Genomic DNA, 21452 nt, shown 5'->3' with positions numbered 1-21452 from the left:
TGAAGAGAACAACTGCAGGTAACATATCTCCTTCGGCCCAAAGGTAGCATTTTGTTCCAAAACCAGAGGTGTGCTTTAAATGTAATCTAACACAGATTGAAAGGGCAATTATGATGATGGAAAAGGTATTTTATCCAGAGAACATAAAAAATGAAGGCATACTTACTGTACTTTTCTTTGTTTCTAAATGCAAACATCGAATCATGGCATTAACATTTGTGGTACATGTTTTCCAGTCTTTTCCATATTCAGCAAGATCACATTCAGGAAAAACAGATGCTAGAAATTCTGAAAAACACAATGAAAAGTAATTAAATGATCCCCGTTGTTTCATCAAACCTACAATACAGTATTAGGATAGCCAATTCACTTTCATTTATTGAAACTGATATTTTCGGCTTCCAAAAAAAACCTCTAAGGTGTTGGTTACTAGGGTGTCTCCTTTCCTTCTGAGAGGCTGTCCGCTGTCTGCTATCCAATGATGCCTGTCTCTAATAACAGACGGACTATAGGAAGTGAGAAGAGGCTTAGCTAGCATACAGCCTCTATCACATGAGCGTATGGTCACTGCATACTCGCGTGTGGCGTACAGCAACTTACGCCGGTGTGAGGGAGGACTAAGGGAGCTCAGTGTGATACATACTTCCTGTTCACACTCCTTTCCTCAGTTGCTGCACTCTGTGCCTTGTAACCTAGTGACACACCTCTGCTCCCTCCCATTTCATTTCTTGTGCAGTAAGTAGCACAAACCGGCTACAGCTGTCAGGAGGGGTGTCATCACTCCTTCAGAAGTGCACCTAGAGGGTGAGTGAGGAGACTTAGGAGACTTAAGAGGCCATGCATGCTCCTCTAGGAAATATAAAACAAAATACTAACAACCACCTGTCCGTAAGTGACTGTGTGAGTTACATGTGATTATGTCACTGTCATGTGATCAGTCACTGAGCCTCTGAGCTCTGCCCATTATCACATGACGGTGATGTCATCAGAGGTCCTTCATCCCTGTGCACTGAATGAGCGATTTCATGTGATCAGTCACTGGGCTCCACACAGCTGCTGTCCGGCTCGCTGGTTTAGCACTTGTGATGACGTCCCCATCATGTGATCATGGATGGAGCTTAGAGCCCCTGGTGACTCATCACATGACAGTGACATCACCACAGGTCTTGTAAGCTCACGGCTGCTATCCGGCTCTGCTGGTTTAGGACTGGTGACCAACTCCAATCCCTTTCACTATGCTATTTTAGATAGTGGCGCCACCAGAAGATGCTGGTGAGTTAATTTCCTAATAATTACTAATATAAATAAAAATGCTGAAATTTGTTTCGGATGCATGAGAGTTCTGATCCACTTAAATTGGACATGTGTCAGTTGGACCTGCCCAAGTAAGATATGTGCAGTAATGCTATTTTCCAATTACTATCTTCCAACTATTCTCCATGTATTGTTTTTTTATCACTCTCTCCATAAGTTATAACTAGAGATGAACAAGCATACTCGCTAAGGGCAATTGCTCGACCGAGCATTGCCCTTAGCGAGTACCTGCCTGCTCGGGAGCAAAGATTCCGCTGCCGGCGGCGTGCGCCCCCCCCCCCGCTCTACCCTGCTCATGGCCGCAACTTTTTCCAAGCGGGGAGATACTCACTAAGGACAATGCTCGATCAAGCAATTGTCCTTAGCGAGTATGCTCGCTCATCTCTAGTTATAACCACTCTAGGATCTGTCAAAGTAAGGCCCCCTGCACACGGGCGGAAATTCTGCACCCGCAGAATTTCCGCCCGTAGAAGCTGTCATAGGATTGCGTGAGGCATACGGCCTCGTTTTGTCCGCGTGAAATCAAAGAAAACAAATCGCGGCATGCTCTATTTCTGTCTCGCAGAGACCCGCACAGAAATGTCACTCCTCAGCCGCCGGCTCTGCTCTGCACATGTGCCAGCTGGCTGATCAAAGAGCTGGAGCCGCGGGAGAGGTGAGCGCTGCACTGATCCCTGCAGGCGCTCGGGTCGGGTCCCACTGCGAGAATTTTCACAGCGGCATCTGACCCAGCCGTCTGCAGGTGGCCTTAGGGATTCTCACTAGCTTGTACCATGCTGATATCAGTTGTGTGTTCAGTCACAATTAAATCAAAAGTTAATAATTCACAATTACTTCAATTTTCATTACCTCTTATTGCTGCAACCTTGTTGGCATCAAGTGCCATCAATCCTTGTAAACCTGTTGCGTTAGCACTGCATAACAATGCTTCTTTAGTGAACAAGGCACGAACCAAGTAACGGGCAGCATACTTTGGCTGTGTCTTCTGTCTTGCTTTTACCAAGACGCTGCCTGGGACTTTGATACTCCTACTTGAATCTCCAAGAAATTCTGGACAAAACAAAATACATTCAGTAAGTACAATACAGTTCGTAAGCAACAAAATAGTTACTTATTTACTGTGTGGTAGGCTATTTTGCTTGGGGCTTTGTGCTAGATCTGTGCTGGAGGCTGCACAGATGTGAACAAAGCCCTATAGGGTCTCAGTACAATTCGGCAAACAGCAGTATAGATCTCTACTTTCAGGACCCTTGCAAGTATTAGTGGGTGGGATATAAAGTCTAAGGTTTAAATAAACACTAAACCCAGAAATGTTTGCAAATAGTAGAGTAGAAGAAAAACTTGAACCTACAGCAAATGGTAAAGTAAAGCGAGTTGTTTATCTTCATAAATTGTTTAATTTCTATCATCAGTAAACTCATGATTCAAGGACTTATCGGAATAAGCGAGTAGTCGCATATTAAGGCAGTTGTTAATTTTTTCAGTTAGTGTTCCCTGTGCCAAAAGCATAATGAAACAGTTTACACTCACCTCTCCCAACTCCTTGCATGCCCAGCATGTGCAGCTTTGGTCTCCTCTGACATGTGTACAGGCTGCAGCAGCCAGTTTACGTTACATTACAGGCTGCTGCAGCCAATGACAGACCTCAGTGCTTAAACACTGTGGTTTATAATTGGCTGACTGCAAATTGTGAAATCAAATGCGGGATATGTTGGGAGACAGGATAGGCGAGTATAGCATATTTTGTTTTGGTACAGGCAATACTAATTGAAGGCTATATACACTTTTGCACTCTTATTATCATAGTGTTTTTTTGGAAATGCAGACTTTTTGTAATTGGTTTTCATTAAAAAATGTCTGATTGTTTTGATTTCTATGCTTGTATTGTATTCCAAGGCACTGCAGACTGGAGGATTGAAATCTTAGGTTGTTTCTCAGCTCCTCCCCTAGCCTACTTCCATGTTGTGACCCTGCATTTACTGCCTTTCTACTGAGCTATTTATTACAGAGGACTGTATTATATTGCCAGGGCATGGTAAAGGAATTCAGGAAGACAGATCAAAGAAAGCTACTATTACAGAGGACTGTAATTCACTCAGTGAATTCTATGATCTTATTGGCAGTGAAGGGGAACAGACCAGCAGCTACTCAAAAAGAGGATGAGACAGTCAGAGAGAGAGCTGTGTAGTACTGAGTGGTCATGATTATGCTATACAATCTCTAAAAGAGGAGAGGGGGGTTGATCTTGTGTGTTTTCATAAGAGAGAGCAGCTGATCGGTCCTGGGGAAGTCCCTGAGCTAGAAACTTAAATATAGGACTGCCTGCAAACGAAGTATGAGGCTTTCTAAATGCATGAGAAGGAATGTTCAATGCAAAAACACAGATAAGTACATCATATAAGTAAGATATCCCCTTTAATGCACAAAGCCTTTTACCATCACGTATTATTAGATGATGATGGAATGACTCTTTAGTGACATTATGAGGGTCTTTGTGAAAGGAGGAAAGGGGGGGGGGGGAATTTACCAATAATCCCCACCCCCTAAATATCGAAGCCATAGGCCCAGCACAACTCCCTAAGTAAGGCATTGTTATACGTTAATGAACAGCAGACCTCACATGACAAATACAAATTGTATTTTACGATTTGGTAAATGCTGTGCTTGTAGGGAAAAAAAAAAAAAAAAAAAAAAGAGTTACACGCGTAACTCACCATATATTGGAACCAGTTGAACTGAAGATGAAGGCAATTCTTCACTGGTAACATTTTTTTGCCCAGCAATGGATACCAACACTGGCTCAATCTCTGCAATAGTTCCCCTTGTTTTTTTTCGACCCATTGATGAAGTTGCAAGAGGTGCAGTTATGATTGGTGGAGAAGAACAAGTGCTTTCAGGCAAGGTTGCGATCTTTACTTCTCTATTATCTTCATCAGATAGAGTAATGATTGGCAGCAAAGAATGGGTAGATACAATTGTGGGCAGAGGAGGACTTGATCTTTGAAGAGTCTGTTGAGGTTCTACTGAAAGCGGCATTGAAGGGACAGGTTTATATTTTGTGGTGCTCTGATGGGGCAGTTTTCTTTCATCAGAATTGCTTGGAGTGTTTCTCAGAGACTGTAAACTTGGTAAGCTTGAGACTCTTGGGTTAAATTTCTGTAACCTCATATGGGGTAGTGGCCGAGTACTTCTATGCTGAAAATTAACGGGCCTCTGTGCAGGCATAGTAGAACAAGAACATTTTTTTAATTAAAACACAAGGTTCATAAAGTGGTATATTCACTCATGCAATCATTTTGTTCTTTATGCCAAAAGCATCCAAAATAAAAAATGAAGCAACTTTGCAAATAATCTTGATAAAAAACATCCTACAGTATCTGTACAGAACGAGGATATCTACACAGCTAACAACTACAAATAAGGCCGGTTTCACTTCTGCGTCAGAACCTTGAGCCGGAGGTTCCATCACAGATCCGGCAAAAAATACCGGAAGTCTAACAGATGGGTTGAAATCAGCTTGACAATCAATGAGTCCATCCGGAACGGTTTGGTTCCATCCTGAGACAGAGCCGTTCACAGCTTGTGACGCAAGGTCAGTATTAGCAAAGGAGAAGACACAGGCTGGCACAGTGGAGCACTGAGCAAGACAATATGCTTCCCAGGAAACACCCACTGGGCTCTCCAAGTCTTCTCAACTTACAGGTTCATGATCATGTCAAAGAATGCAGGTCGAGAAAATAAAATAAATGCTTAAATCTGAAGGAAAAGTGCGGCTTAATTCTCTCCAGGTACACAGATACATATGTAAAGCACATGTATTCAGGGCATCTCTGGCGCCTTCACTGAAATGTACGCCTGCTACCGACTAGGTGTACATTTCTGCCATAATTTACACCAGTTTGTGGCATAAATTACACAAGTCTGTCAGACTGAGGCAGCCATGGCCCTCCCAAAAGCCACACCTACTTTTCACAAATGTGTCAAAGGTGGTGCAGGAAGTAGAAAAGTCGCTAATTATTGGTGCAATCAGGGATGCACAAACATTTGCATCTTTTCTACGCCAGTATTCTGGCATTAATTAGTTAGTAAATGCTTGCTAGTTTTGCAACAGCCAAGTGCTCTTTCTGCACTGTGAACCCACAGTTGCAGATTATACCACTTAAGACCCTGCCCCAATTCATGTTCCTATGGCCGCCTGCAGATGGCCGGGTCGGATCCCGCTGTGAGAATTCTCGCAGCGGGATGCGGTCCCGTGCTCCTGCAGAAGCCTGCAGCTTAACCGCTCCCGGCGTCTCCTCTCTGTTTTGTGTGTCGGCTGCCGGCCAGCCGGCACATGCGCAGAGAGGAGCCTGCTCGTCACCACTGACATTTCTGTGAAATAGAACATGCCACGATTTGTTTTCCGCTTGTGTTTTCACTCAGACAAATCACGGCCGTCTGACTAGGATTGCGTTATCTAATGCAACCCTAATGCAGGCGGACACGGGCCGAAATTCTGCGGGAAATCCCGACATGGAATTTCTGCCCGTGTACAGGGGGCCTATGGCAACAGTTTTGGCATAAAACTCAATACATGTGAACCCAGACTTACAGTGCTGTACATAATCCCAAAGCAATCTCAAAAAGTCTAAATAATGTTCTTTGATCTTTTGTGTATTCAAAATAACATGTGCAGTAAAAAATGTATTTGACTTACAGGTTTGAAATGTGGCTTCATGCGGCCGTGGTGCAACTCTGATATATTCCTCTGGAGCAAATCCATCTTCTTATCCAGTTTAAGGACCATTTCATACACTGCCTAAATGTTACAACATTGCAGTCAGTTGTCTATGTAGTAGCCAATGCTATCTTTAATATTCTCCGTTTAAAAAGGAACCCGTCACCATCCTCTCACCATTAAAAAATTACTTCACTAGCCGTCAGGGTATGAAAAATCAATCACTGATGATTGCTGTCTGTATAAGCTCGTCAACACTGTAGCATATAAAAAAGCCTGGTGGGGAGGAGTGGAGACGAATCTAACAGGCAAGTATAAATGCATGAATGATGTGACACTAAAGTGCAGTTAAAAATAAAAAAAAGGCCATTTCATTCCAGACATTCACATAGAACAAACAGGTGAATCCAGGTGCATATAACAGGCAACAGTCTTTTCACGTGTAACCAAGATAATTACATCTCCACCATGGAGACAGAAATGTATTGCTCAAATGGGACTACAGATAGTCTCCTACTTGCGAATGTTTGAGTTACGAACTTCGCAAGATGCGAACAATCTGTCCTGCACAGTATGATGCAATGCTTCTATCAAGCCTATCCGGTCAGATTGCGGGACGCTGTGCGGTTGCTAGGCAGCCAGGGGACCTTCTGAAAGGCCCTAGGGCTGCCTATACAGAGCACCTATCAAGCTGTGCGGGACCCCCAAACATCGGGTGCCGGCTGTTTCTTACAGCAGAAACCCAGCGGCAGCAGATCCAACAAGCCGCGTCGCTCGTCAGAATTGTTAACGTTTTAAATACCGCTATTCTGACAGCGGCATTTAAAGTGCTAACAGTTCCAATGAGCGGCGCAGCTCGTCTGAACTGGTGCCACTGGGTGCTGGCTGTAAGAACAGCCTGCACCCGACGTTGTATGGAGCGGGATCTAACCGCGATCCCCTCCATACAACCATTTGTTCGGACATACAAACAAGTGTACTTGCGAACAGGCTCCTGGAACGGAACCTCTTCGCAAGTAGGGGACTATCTGTACAGCTTTAAATGCAGGAGCATTTTTTCACAGCGTAACTTAAAATATGGCCTGCAGATTTTGAGCACTAACAGCTTTAAAGAAAAAAAAAAAAAAAAAAAACTACACAGAAAGCAAAAAAAGAGGTCTGGTCATTTTGAACCATTAACTCATTGCTATGCTATTGTAAAGGTGCCACATTCCAAGTTTAAGGTTTTATAAGGAAGCCTCTCTGTGGACGAGGCCCACCTAGATCACGCTCTGAATTTGATTACATTAATCCTGAAACGCAACGAGAAGGAAGATACATATGTAACTACAGAACTCTGTAAAGCTAAAGCCAAACTATGTGGATGGGAAATCAGCTCTCATTGTTCCTTAAAAACTAGAAAAATGTATTGTTCCACTTCCACCAGGGATAAAAGAACATAAACAAGGGAAGTTTATAGAAGACAAACAAGATGATATAGATTCTGTTTTTACATAAAACAGTCAAAAAAAATCTGATTTAAATCTTAAAGGAATCAAGATTATTGTACTACAGATTTAGATTCTAGTGCATCAGATGATTAAAGCTCTGGGCTACACCCAATAAGTGTCCAACGAACATCACAAACGTCCGCTACTGCAGTCCCTTTGGGAAGTGCACAAGTTGTGATGAGGCAAGAAATAGAAATAAGAGGCAATCAAAGAGAAAGCAAGTATCCTGGAAATGGTAGGTAACAGCGAAAACACCGACACATCTAATGTAGTTAATTTGACAGATATTAAACTCCGTAGAGACTGCTTGACTTTACAATCTAAAGGATTAACTTCCAGTTTAGCACGGCAACTTTGATTTTGCAGACTTTGAAACGGATTTATACAAGGTTGTACGTTAACAAAATGTGTTCAAACATTCAGAAATATGTAGCAATATGAAAAGTAAAACAAACAAAAAAAATTGCTTTGGTTTCTCATCCATTGGTAGTTTTTGGTTTTTATTTAAATAGAGAAAGGAAGAAATAAAGAAGGTGTAATTCAAGCTATCCATTCACAATGAATGAACCCATGTCAGATACTATAGAATACGTCTACTGGTGGAGTCAGATACAATTTTTTCTTCCCTAATGTAAGTGGGTAGCAGTCTTGATCTTCTACCACTCAAATGCTTAAAAGGGGGTATTTGCATCTCAAGAATCCCATTCAATTGTGTTCTAAACATGAAAATAAACTGCATCGTTCTCCTAAAATGCGTTGAGCTTCCTTCCAACTATATACAGCTCATTGCCAGGTGAGCAGAGGTGGTGTTATCTTCTGGGTGGCTGGGATCTAATCGCAGCATGCTGCGATTTAAATCCTGCGAGCGGAGAATCGCTATGGTTCTCCGCTCCTGGACAGCAGGGCTGCGTTTTCCATAGTAGTCGATAGAAAGCGGTCACTGCATGCCCCACGGCCGGATTATCGCCACGGGAAACGCAGTTGGGGGGGGGGGGGGGGGGGGGAGAAAAAAAAGCAAAAACCGCTCGTGGCCTAATTCACACGTTATTCAATTTTTGTTAATAAACATGTGAATTTGTTTCTTCGTTCAAAGGATAATCATTGTGTGTAAATTGGCTTTAAAGGGGTTGTCCCGTGAAAGCAAGTGGGGTTATACACTTCTGTATGGCCATATTAATGCACTTTGTAATATACATCGTGCATTAAATATTGGCCATACAGAAGTTATACACTTACCCCTCCGGTGCTGGCGTCCCCGTCTCCATGGCGCCGACTGAAGCTGCCTTCTCCTTCCATTAGACGCGCTTGCGCAGTCTCCTCTTCTGTTCTGTTGAATGGGGCCGCTCGCGCAGAGGACCCGCGCTGGCACCATTGAAAGCAATGGGAGAACGCTGCGATCCTCTGTGACAGCCGCGGCAGGATATTCCTTCATCCCCAAGGGGAATCCCTTCAGATGTGACTAGGGTGAAGAGATTCCCAGCTGGGATGAAGGAATCCCCTGCTGCTGCTCTTAAAGAGGATCGCAGAGTTCTCCCATTGCTTTCAATGGGGCCGGCGCTGCTGCTGCCCCATTGAAAGCAATGGGGGTGAAGGGATTTTCCTGCAGTGATGTAAGGCTATTTTCACATGAAATCGACTCGCATGCACGGAGCTTTTACATGGTGGAAAGTACAATATTGGGCTGTGATTCACGACCCGATAATCGCCCTTGCCTGTGTGAAAGTAGCCTAAGGATAGGTGATTTAAATCGTAAGGTTTTTATACCTGAAGCCTTTTGGATTCTAACATGGGACACTCATTACCCTATGGGTCTTAATTATAAAGCAGATTTGTCTATTTGTATATTAGAATATCTGAATTATGTAACTTTTTTTGGCGCACATGTTTTTAAAGTTTTTGAAATAAATTATGGTTTTTAAGAAGATGAGTGCTGGGATTTCAACTTGGTTCACACAGATTGCTCGAGTATGAGCTAACTTACTATTCAGAACAAGATAAGAGGGGAGGGGAATGTACCTGCACCACACTGCCGAGCCGAGGAGTCCTGCCATGTTCTCCACTTCTCTACCTAATGCGCACCTCTTGGGTCTCCCTACAGAGTGTGAAATAAATGATCCATATAGCTTGCAAATTGTAAGTGTAAATTTTTTTCAGGCGTGAATAATTTATATGTAACGTTTGTAGGTGTGTGTGTATATATAGATGCGTGTACAATATATATAAATATATAAAACACATGGGTTATTACAAATTATCTTCCCAATTAGAAACACTCATAACTAGAGATGAGCGAACGTACTCGGTAAAGCACTACTCGTCCGAGTAATGTGCTTTATCCGAGTACCTCCCCGCTCGTCCTGAAAGATTCGGGGAGCGCCGCGGAGCGGGGAGCTGCAGGGGAGAGCAGGGAGGAACGGAGGGGAGATCTCTCTCTCCTTCTCTCCCGCCCGCTCTCCCCTGCTCCCCGCCGCAACTCACCTGTCAGCAGCAGCGCTCCCCGAATCTTTCAGGACGAGCGGGGAGGTACTCGGATAAAGCACATTACTCGGACGAGTAGTGCTTTACCGAGTACGTTCGCTCATCTCTACTCATAACTCAAGTTGAATGACACTCAGATACATAATTTTGATATCAGTGAAAACAGAAACTCAAAAAGTTTTGTTGCACAACATCAAACATGTTTGCTACACCAGAGGTGTTCCATGTGAGCCCCCTTTGTCACCCGACACACATGGAGCCTGTAGTCCAGTTCCTGCCATACACAGTGTAGTGTGTCACGACTGACTGCTGCAATGGCTTCTGGGATGGGTTTTCGCAGATCATGCATGGTGGGTGGTAAGGGGGGCATATAGACTCCATCTTTAACACTTCCCCCAGGAAAAAAATAATCACAACCTGCACAACCAATCCATCTGCTTGGTAGTCACCTACAAGTATAAGCTCAAATTCATTGTGAAATGCGGGGTTGGGCAGGTTCCACAGTTCTGTTGTAAGATGAAACCTGAGATATCTCATTTTACCTCAGCGGTTTAAGAAAGCAAAGCTGCGCTGTGATTGGTTGCTATGGGCAACAAAGACAGTCTTATGTCAGACAGCTTTGCCAAATGAAAATTTTTGAGTTTCTATTTTCATCTATATCAAATTTATGGGAGTGTCATTAAACATGAGTTATGAGGGCTTCAAATTGGGAAGATCATTTGTAATAACCTTGTATGTTTGTGTATATGAGTGTATACCATATGGATGTGTGAGATTATATATAATGTAGACATTACAGTAAGGCTTTAAACATCTGGTGCAAATATTAAAGAACAGGGACAAAAGCTAATACAGCATGAGGCAGTGTTCACACAGGGTGATGGGGGGGGGGGGGGGGGGGGGGGGGGGGGGAGTTAAAAACTTTCCCTGTATTGGTTTTACACATGCTTTTACCGTGATTTCTAATTTGGCTGAGTCTTACTGCAAAAAAAAAAACTACAGCAAAAACACATGCTGTTTTTTGGTGAGGTTTTTGCAGCACCCCAACTGCCCTGTGTGAACATAGGCTTAGGCGTTTCAGTGCGCAGAACAAGACTGTTCTTTAGTGAAAGTTGCCTCATAAAGGTGGGCATACTCTTAAAGGGACCGTTGCTTTTTTTACCCATTCAGAATGTAACTATACCCCCAGTATATATAAATCAGCTAGCGTTACCTTGGTTAGTTATTCCTTTCTACTCCTAGCATCTTTTTGGTCATGTGATCTCAGTTCTGACCAGCTCAGATTTACTTGAGTTCATGTGTTCAGTCTGTGTGATGATATTACACAGACCCCACCACAGGAACTGCCCAGAGGGGAGCACAAACTTAGATTAGAGGCTCCTGTCTCACGGTTATAATGAAGGAGATCACAGCTCATCCTCCTGACTGTATACTTATGGTCTGTTGCTCATTTAGGTGAATATAGAATACAGATGGAAATGGCAGTGTTGCAGAGATGGTGCAGACGGTCATGTAAGCTGTGCTGATGCCTCATAGACTTGATGTCAATGTAACAACAACGTCAGGATGTCAAGTATCTGTTAAGTATCAGATAGGAGGCTGCACTGCATAGAAGGGACTACAACATACATAGGAGACCTCCAGAGTGCGACAGGCCATCAGGTGAGGGGAACAGGGATGTAAAAATGTGTTTTTGCTGGAGTGGCACTTTAAGTATTCGTTATGTAATATTTTATTGTAATTCCTGCAAGCGGCAGAATTTTATAAGCAAAACCAATTGTATATAATACATGCAATGCACTCAAAAAGATTGTCCAGAACCTTCAAAAGTGTTTTTAGAAAAAATTTTGGATGCCCATTTTAAAAACAAAAACAACAGATCCTATAGCCATCCGTTCTGGGAATCTACACCTCTAGCATTGTATCTCTATACCCCCTATAAGCACTGGGTTTACTGGCTGCAGACACTTTTCAAAAGTCATAACTTATTTATTTTTCCATTGACATAGCCATTCAAGGGTCTGTTTTTTCTGTGGACTGCTAAAGTTTTTTTTACTGGTATCATTTTGGGGTACATATACTGTTATTGTGTTAACCTTTTTGGAAAGCAGGGTGAAAACACATGAATTCTCCCATTGTTTGTGGGGGAATTTTTAGGCTTCACAATGCGGTATAAAGGACATGTAAACGTTTTTCTGCGGGTTGGTGCAATCACATAACACCAAGATTCATAATTTTTTTATACAAAACACAAACATTTTTTTGAGGCCTTTTTTTTTTTTTTTTTGCATCGCTGCATTACAAGATCCATGAGATTTTTATTTCTCCATGGACAGAGTCGTGTGAGGGCTTGTTTTTTTGCCCGCAGACCTGTAGTTTTTATTGGTACTTTTTGGGATACATATGAGTTTTTCAATCACTTTTATTGCTTTTTTGGGAGGCGAAATTAACAAAATAAAGCATTTTTGGATTTTTTTTTTTTTTATTTTTTTTTTTAGAAACAATTTTTTTAACCTTTTTTACATTTGCTATGCATGACAAAAAGTGTGCTTAATTTATTGTACAGTTTGTTTTTTTTAAACAAAGAAAAAAGGGCAAAGCAGCAGAAATGGTTTTCGTTTAGAAAGACCAACAAATAGTACTTGGTTTTTTTTCATGTCCCTGTATGGAACTTTAACCTGCCATCTCAAGACTCCTCCGATAATACACTCTGGTACTTCCGTGCTGCAGTGTATTATCATTATTCCTGCCCGTGACAGGCTGAGGAAGACCTGGAGACCATTGATTAGCGTCCAATTGCCATGGCAACTAATAAGCCCTCCATGATTTCATGGCGGAGGGCTAAAAATGTCACAGAGGAAGTGCCAGTCCTCTGTTAACCCTTTACAGAACCTTACAATCAATATTTATGTGGTTACCAATGGGGGGGGGGGGGGAATCAGTGTTCTCACCAATCAACCTGCTGTTGAAGTTGGAGTGAAGATTGACCTAAATATACATAATTTCACTGCAACCACTTCCGATCTAGGATGTATACCGTATTTTTCGCTTTATAAGACGCACTTTTTCCGCCTCCAAAGCGGGGGGAAAAGTTCCTGCGTCTTATAGAGCGAATGTGCCAAAAATTTGTTCCGATCGCCATTTTTAGCACGATCGCGAATTTAATGCGCGAACGCGATTTATTTAGCGCAATTGCACGTTAAATTTGCGATCGCACGAACAAATGTGCGATCAGTTAGAAGATTTCTCTCCTCCCCACTGCCGCCCATACTTACCTCTGATTGGTCGCGAGCGCCGGCGGGTACTTCTGCTGCTCCCTGCCTCCACCAAACGGCTTCCTTCCTTCCTCCTGCTGCACCTACGCGCCGCTGTGACATGGAGCTCCGTTTTTTCGGACCTCTGCTGCTCCCTCTGCTCCATCACCCGGCACTAACCCTGCGCTGTCCCTGGGTGAGTTTAAATTTTTTTCCCCCTATTTTCCCGCTGTAAAATGGGGGTGCGTCCTATAGACCGGTGCATCTTATAAAGCGAAAAATACGGTATATACGTCTTGTGGCGGGAAGGGGTTAAGGAATTACTATGTTTGCATTTCTGCAATGACCTTCAGTGTTTATTTAAAGGGGTGGTCTCGCGAAAGCAAGTGGGTCTATACACTTCTGTATGGCCATATTAATGCACTTTGTAATATACATCGTGCATTAAATATGAGCCATACAGAAGTTATTCACTTACCTGCTCCGTTGCTAGCGTCCCCGTCGCCATGGTTCCGTCTAATTTCGGTGTCTTCTTGCCTTTTTAGACGCGCTTGCGCAGATCCGTCTTCTCCCTTCTTCTCCCTTCGGCTCCGCTCGGCAGCATCGGCATTTTGGCTCCGCCCCCTTGTACGCATCATCGCGTAGCTCCGCCCCATGACGTGTGCCGGTTCCAGCCTCCTGATTGGCTGGAATCGGCACATGACGGGGGCGGAGCTACGCGATGACGCAAAAAGGGGGCGGAGCCAAAACGCCGATGCTTCCAAGACCAGCCGAAGGGAGAAGATGCATCTGCGCAAGCGCGTCTAAAAAAGCAAGAAGACACCGAAGTTAGACGGAACCATGGCAACGGGGACGCTAGCAACGGAGCAGGTAAGTGTATAACTTCTGTATGGCTCATAATTAATGCACAATGTACATTACAAAGTGCATTAATATGGCCATACAGAAGTGTATAGACCCACTTGCTTTCGCGAGACCACCCCTTTAATATATTGCAATTTGTGGACTTCTGGCTAAATTGAGCTTATCCTCGTTTTGGAGAAAATCTGCTAGCCGGAATTTATTTACCGGCTTCCAGTGTGTTGATAAAGGGGTCCATTTATCTGTGAACATACATGTTCACAGCTAAAAATAAACTAAGTTCTTTAAATACTATTATTTTGTAAAGGTGCATTTACACGGAATGATTATTGTTCAAAGAAAAAAAAAGATAATCACTGGATCGTTTGAATTTAACGATAAACGTTCACTGACGATCGGACAATCATTCACTGGCTTAGTTTTTATTTTATGCAAGCATTAAAATCCTTGTCTCGTTCATTCGTTCTTATTCACTGGTACTGTGAATGACTGAACGGTTTGCATGCAAACAATGTATGCGCCTGTATAAACAGGCTGCATGAGTGAATTCTGACATGGTTTGCTTGTGTGAATGATAAATCTCTCAATCTAAACCCTACGTTTTTAGATTGTTGAGATTCTTTAAAAGCTTTTCTGGTGCCTAGAGTAAAGTTACTACAGACTGATGGTGGGATATGGGGTTTCTAATTTTGCAACAGGAGTGAGTGTCAAGTTTTGATCTCCCAATAGTTGTTTTTCCGTATCCAAATGAATAAAGGAAGTGATAGAGTGGGTCAAAACCAGCGAACTAGAAAGCTGTATGGCCAAATGAGAGGTGACATCCAGGAGGGCGAATACTCTTTTTCTTCTGTATTAGACTATTTAGGCAATTTACTATTTAACCAAAACCAACTTTATGTTGGGCTTCCACACTGTGGCAACTGGATGTGGTCATAACTTCGCCCACCTATGGTGGCCAACAGCTGCACAATTTTGCCCTTTCACTGAAAAAAGTCATATGGCCGTTACCCACTGTACGCCGCTGGTGCTTAAGCCGCATGCAGTTGCAGTAGTGTGGAATCCCAGCCTTGAGGACATTGTACTAAACATGAAATTCCAGTTCCCACCAGGAGATAGAGAGGTGAAACAATGAAAGAAGCAAAAAGATACGGAAAATATGAGAAGATCAAATTATCTACTGCTAGGTTTTGATTTTTGGGCGTAGCTTTGCTGTATAGTGAGAGCATAGTAATTCCATGCACAATTTCTTTTTCTATACCTGGCAATAGCTGAGAACTTCTGTGAGTGTAGGCAGCTGGTCTACAGAGTAAGACACATCTGAAATGACACTTGCCTGCAGATGAGAAATAGTACATATTAACATATTTCTGGCACAGGATTTCTATTTGCTGTAAACTTTAAAGCAACCCTCCATTCCAAGACAGACAAAGATGGCCGCACCGCTTCTCTGACTAACTGATGGACATTGTGTATTAGTAGGTATCGGTAATCTAAGACACTACATGCTGCTCTTACTGACAGGACGGGTTAAACAAAACAGTGTCTTAACCTAATGATGCATACTAATACACAGTGTAGTCAGAAAGTGGTACGACCACCTTTATCCATGACCAGAAAGTAGCTTTAAGGGCTAATGCCCACGGCCAGATTTCTGCCGTGTGTTACGTGGCAGAAATCCGCGGCGTTGTTCCGCCACTATTTGGTTCTATTGAAACTAATAGCTCAATGTTCATGCTGCGGAATTCCACAGCGGAATTCCGCAGCGTGAAAGAAATCGTGGCATGTTCTATTTGCCGCGGGAATACGTGGGGCCGGCTTCCATTGTAGTCAACGGAATGGAAGCTGGACGTCATGCTGTACTTCCGCTGTAGCACAACGGAAGTATCGCGTGAATACGTTTCCCCGCCCACCGCGTCATCCAGCACTGCTGGTGTGTCACGCGCTGTACTGCGCATGCGCGCTGGCCCTCCATGCAGGACACGTACAGCGGATCCGGAGTTGTGAGTATGGGTGTTTTGGGGGGGTGCCGTGGCGGACTCCGCTGCAATATTCCGCTAGCGGAGTCAGTCACGGCCATGGGCATAAGGCCTTAAGTAAACATCAAGGCATGTCAATAAAATTGGTCGCTGGTTATATAAATATGATGCAACCCCAAGCTACTGACAAAACAACAGGTTAAAGCATATTAATTAATTATTCTTCGGAAGAAAACAAATAGGTTACATGGTCTTTGACATTTATCGTTCATTTACTCTATGAGACTCAATACTAACTAAAGACATTAGATATCTTTCTTGTGGGATCATGGTGGATTTCTCCCTTGGTTAAACACACACTCACTTTTTGACACTGTAAATCAGTAAAAAAAAATTAAAAAATGGAACAATACAGCATATAAACTATTTACATGTTGTATGCAATCACCTAAGAACTAAATCATAGGATCAGAGGAGCAAGACTAGAACCAAAAACAGAGGGACGCAGCTGACTATGGTTATAGCGATTACCGCTGCTTCCGTCCAAAACTTGTGGACTCTGGACTGAAACAGCCTCAGTGTTGAGCCAAGTCACTAACAATCTACTCAGGACCTGACTGCCATCTACCAATACGCTGTGTATTAATGCAACCAAACATTGCTTATGCCCATGTTTCACCCGCTCCTGCGGGTTTTTGTGTGTGCAAATACAGTGCATAGGAGGGCCCAATCATTTGCTGCATAAATACGCAAGTTTCCTGCATCTTCATTGTGTATTTGCGCCAGCCAATTCTCTTTATTGGCCTATTGGGGTGCATGAAAAGCACTGAAATAGGACATGCTGCCCTTTTTTTTTTTTACGCGATCAAACATCACATACAAAAATACGCTCATGTGAACGAAACCATTGAAATCAATGGTTTCTATTCACTGTGTATTAAAAAGTGTGCAAATAATACGCTGCCCAGTTACGCTTGTGTGAATGAGCCCTACAGCTGGCACGGTTAAGGCCCATTTAGACAACGATTATCACTCAAAGTTAGCTGAAAACCAGTCTTTTGAGCGATAATCGTGGTGTGTAGCTGCACCGACATCGTGCAGTTTTCATTAGGCTGTTGCTCATCGTTGATTTTCAGCATAATGAAAAACAATGATGAGCCTCATCAGGGATTCACAGCGGGATACAGCTGATACTATTGTTTGAGCTGTATACTGCTCCCTGATGACAGGCTGGGTATGAAAAACAGAGCGGTCCAGCTCTGTTCTCCATACCCGGCACGGAGCGCTCGGCTGTATAACCCCGCTTGTCTTCTGCATCCTCCTCTGGCAGCGCAGGGTGGTCGCTCACCTTGAGCGATCATCTTGGGCTGTAAACGACGATCGCTCAGAAGTCGCTTCAGCGACATTTTTTGAGTGATTATCATTGTGTCTAAATGGGGCATTAGTCTGGTGTTGGCAAGAGCCAGGGCTCGGTTATCTACTTGCAGCTGGGCTCCTGCTCTACTGGCTGGGAGCAGAGGGACCTCTGTTCCCGACTGTTTAATGCCTTACATGCAATTAGCTTTTTAGTTTTATTGTGGGTAAAAAGCGGTAAGAAGTGTTTAACATTTATAGGTTTTTTTTTGTTTTTTTTTTTAAATGAGTAGATTTACGGTAAAATAAAGTATGGGAACAGGTTCCTCCTTTTTGTTTCGGATGTTTCAACATATCATATGTATGGCTTTGGATTACAGGGCGTATACGGCGACGGTTTTGGGTTATTTTCCTTCTTATGCATATATTTTTATTTTATTCTATAATTTTGTTTTACTTAGGCAGCTGTGCACTAGCCTGCACATCCGAGATGCAGAGAGAAGATGCCGGACAGGTAAGCCGGGGTCACTGCAGGGGGCACAGAGTCACATCCCGCTGCGAGAATCTCACTGTCGGAATACGACCCAGCTGTTTGCATTGGGCCTTATAGGGTGATCTTGTTATGAGTTTAAATAATGTGGATAATACTGTTATAAATGTAAATATGTCAATTTACATTTAAAATAAATAATAAAAAGGAAAGAACTTACACTCTCATATTCTGCCTCATAGTCATACTCTGCACTGTTTACGTCTTCATATTCTTCAGCCTGCATATTCACCTACATATGTAAAGACAAAAGCAAAGCCACATTGTAAAAAAACAAACAAACAAACAAACTGGTAAACATATTTTTGTTACTTATCGTAAAATCCATTTCTTGTCTGATTCATTGGGGGGGGACAGCAAACCTTGCGGAATAGCTGCTGCCGCTAGGAGGTAGACACTAAGACAAGAGTGTTAGTTCCCTCCTGCAGGCACTCAGCTCAGTTTGTACATTAGCAGTAGGAGAAACAGGAATTAACCCTTTCCAATCCACTGTCTGACGTCTAAAGACATTATGCTTTAAAGCTGTACAGCTCCGATGATGGAAGACGCCCGTCGGGGTTCTCTTACTGTATATTGCCAGCCTCTCTGCTGTCGGAGTCTATCCAACGTGTCACCTCATGCAGTATTGGCTTTAGCCAGCAGATAGCGCCACTGTATAACAGCAGAAACAGAGTAAGACCCCTAGGAAAACCAGGATAAAAATTGGATTGGAAAGGGTTAACACATTCCAAAGCCATTCCCAATGGGTGGGTAAAAGAGAAGATGAGGGCGCGTGACACCCTTGCTCTTCAGTGACTACATCCTGCCAAAACCCAGATGAGGGCAGGCAGAGGAACAGTACACCGGAACATGGAAAAAAAAATGGTTCGACTTTAGAGTGGGAGGGGAAGACATGTGGATTAGGTGTCCAAGCAGCTTCTTGAAAGACATCACAACTCAGACTAACATCCCAAGAAAACTAGGACTGTACTGTTCTTCAACTGTGACAAGAAATGAAAGGGCAGCGGGGATATATAGTGAACGAGTGTTAGAAGGAAGACAAAGTTACAGGACAGTGAGCATCAGGGGAATTCTGGAGGGATCTGTAGCCAAGTTTTGGAGAGGGGGGACTACGGTAGACTCTCCTTTTGCAGGAAGGCAGCCCACTGGAAAGCCATCAGTTAAAGGAATCAGGAAGGCCAGAAGCTCCAGGATCTGTGCTATCCAGTTGAAATGGTTCCCAAAAGGGGGAGTGTGAAATTGGAAGAAGGATCACCTCTATAGGAGAGTGGGGGGGGACAAATCTACCCAAGGCATATTTGCAGTGTGAGATTTTTACCTTTTTTTAAAATTGGATCTCAAGGGTGAATGAGGATCTAACAAACAAGTCTGGACAAAACTGCCATTGAAAGGGACAATTAGAGTGAAGATTTATTGTGCAGTGATGGCGACATGTCAAGGATGGCTATTAAAATGAGCCAGGGGCTTTTATCTAAGTACTGAGACATTGGATATGATGTTGCACAGGAGGATAGCCTAGTTACTCCACCCAGAGGCACGCTCATTGGGACATAACTGCCAGCATTGACAGCTCTATTTAGTAGAAGACAAGGGATGAAACTGCAGTAATGCTAACAACGTAATTTAGCATGAGATGATTACTAGCAGAAAAATGGGTGACTTAAGTCTGATTTAGACAACGATTCTTGCTGAAAAAAAATTGCTCAAAGCCGTCTTTTGAGCGATAACTGTTGTGTGTAACTGCACTGACATTGTGCAGTTTTCGTTAAGCCGTCACTGATCATTGTGTTTCAGCATGCTGAAAGACAATGATCAGCCTTATCAGTAATTCACAGTGGGATACCGCTGATACTATTGTTTCAGCTGTATCCTGTTCCGTGAACACAGCCAGGGTATGAAGAACACAGTGGTCCAGCTGTGTTCTGCATACCCCGCACTGAGCGCACAGTTGTATACCAGCTGAGCACTCCATGAACAGCCGGGGTATAAAGAACACAGCAGTCCAGCTGTGTTCTGCATACCCCGCTCGGTGGTATACCAGCTGAGTGCTCCGAGCAGAGAACAGCTGGATGCAGAAGACAAGCGGCCCTGCTTATCTTCTGCATACCCTGTTCGGAGCGCAAGGTGATCGCTCAACGTTCAGCGATCACCTTGCCCTATAAATGCACACAATGATTATCACTCAAATGTCGTTCAAAAGACATCTTTTGAGAGATAATCGTGTCTAAACCAGGCTTTAATGTTTTCAGCAACCACTAGAATGTATGGTAGGGTGATGTGCCTGTCTGATGCACTCCATAAATGTGTATGCTATTTAGTTACTGATGACAGAAATATACGATTTACTCTTCTCATGGGAGATATCGCAGAGGTCGACTGATACTGATGTGGACTGCACAGTGTGGTCAGTGTGTGGTGAAATAGGGGAGGGTAATCACTCACCAGCCAAACATAGCGACTGGAGTTACCCAGACAAGCCTGTTAAAACTTTGCAGACCTAGCTCCAAGTTAAATATTGTAAGAAGCTGTGTTAGCTTGGGCTTTAAGTCAGGACTCTCCCAGCATGTCTTGCAGCCTTGGCTATGGTGCCATCGAGAGTTTCCAGACCCTAGTGCAGATATTCTGACTATAGAGGGAATTGATTAATACTAGCGCTGACTGCCATCAATGCCATACACATGACCTGACAGGAGAGGGCAGTCTGCAATCACCTCTGCTGGGTAGGGACAAGCATAAGCTGGAATAGCTGCATGATTGTGTCTAGTACAGAGAATAACTAACTGTCCCCTATGGGAGAGATTACTGGTGCTGTATGGTGGTTGCGACAACAGAGTTAGGGCTCATGTCCACGCGTGTATGTGTAAAACGCTGCGTATCAAAGCTTGCATATTCCTTGCTTCTAAATGCAGGTTTTCTTGCGCAAGTATGGCTACCTATGTAATCGCGTTTCCATACGTGTGAGAAACAAAACGCAGGCTGGGAAATAAGCATATACAGTGATTAATTAGCATTTTACTAGGCAACAAGAGATTGACACGCAAGGCTTACGTAAGCTCTGTGTATGCACATGCATCTGCAGAGTTCAATAGGAGCTGTACACGCGGGTTAAGCGGTAAAATGGAGCATACCACTTTTTCTTTCACGCGCATATCGACACAGTGTCCACACACTGCTGTGCATGTAAGAATGAAAGTCTATTGACTTTCATTGCCTCCATTCACCGCATGTTACGCAAGCATAATACGCAGTGAAAAAATGCCCGTGGACATTAGCCCTGTGTCAGAGTTAAGAAGCAAAAGGTATAACCTGTTCTGCGGAAGGAGGAAATGAGCCGTCTGGTACTCGTCATGTGTGGCCATGAAGATATTGATTGACGGACATCTGTGACCGTTATAAAACCATGTTATCAGGTTTTCATAAACACCCTTGATGCCTGTCCAGATGCTTGCATACTGTATA

At 43.3% G+C, this 21452-nt stretch overlaps 1 protein-coding gene across 5 annotated transcripts in view; it reads right to left on the bottom strand.

The window, feature by feature from the left end:
* BEND2 (BEN domain containing 2) overlaps nt 1-21452 on the bottom strand; it is a 58617-nt gene that overhangs the window by 25656 nt on the left and 11509 nt on the right. For 3 of the 5 annotated variants that reach the window (XM_066575691.1, XM_066575685.1, XM_066575708.1), the window contains 6 exons: nt 18154-18225; nt 15373-15447; nt 6011-6112; nt 4029-4527; nt 2164-2364; nt 167-288 (listed from right to left, as the gene is read on the bottom strand). In XM_066575691.1, coding sequence (XP_066431788.1) covers nt 167-288; nt 2164-2364; nt 4029-4527; nt 6011-6112; nt 15373-15447; nt 18154-18225 — 1071 coding nt within the window. Of the gene's footprint in view, nt 1-166; nt 289-2163; nt 2365-4028; nt 4528-6010; nt 6113-9537; nt 9614-15372; nt 15448-18153; nt 18232-21452 lie in introns of those variants that run through there. The other 2 variants (XM_066575716.1, XM_066575699.1) reach the window with 2 other exon arrangements.

This window comes from Eleutherodactylus coqui, chromosome 1, assembly GCF_035609145.1.
Source record: "Eleutherodactylus coqui strain aEleCoq1 chromosome 1, aEleCoq1.hap1, whole genome shotgun sequence".
NCBI lineage: Eukaryota > Metazoa > Chordata > Amphibia > Anura > Eleutherodactylidae > Eleutherodactylus > Eleutherodactylus coqui.
This window is presented reverse-complemented; position numbering and strand designations above follow the sequence as displayed.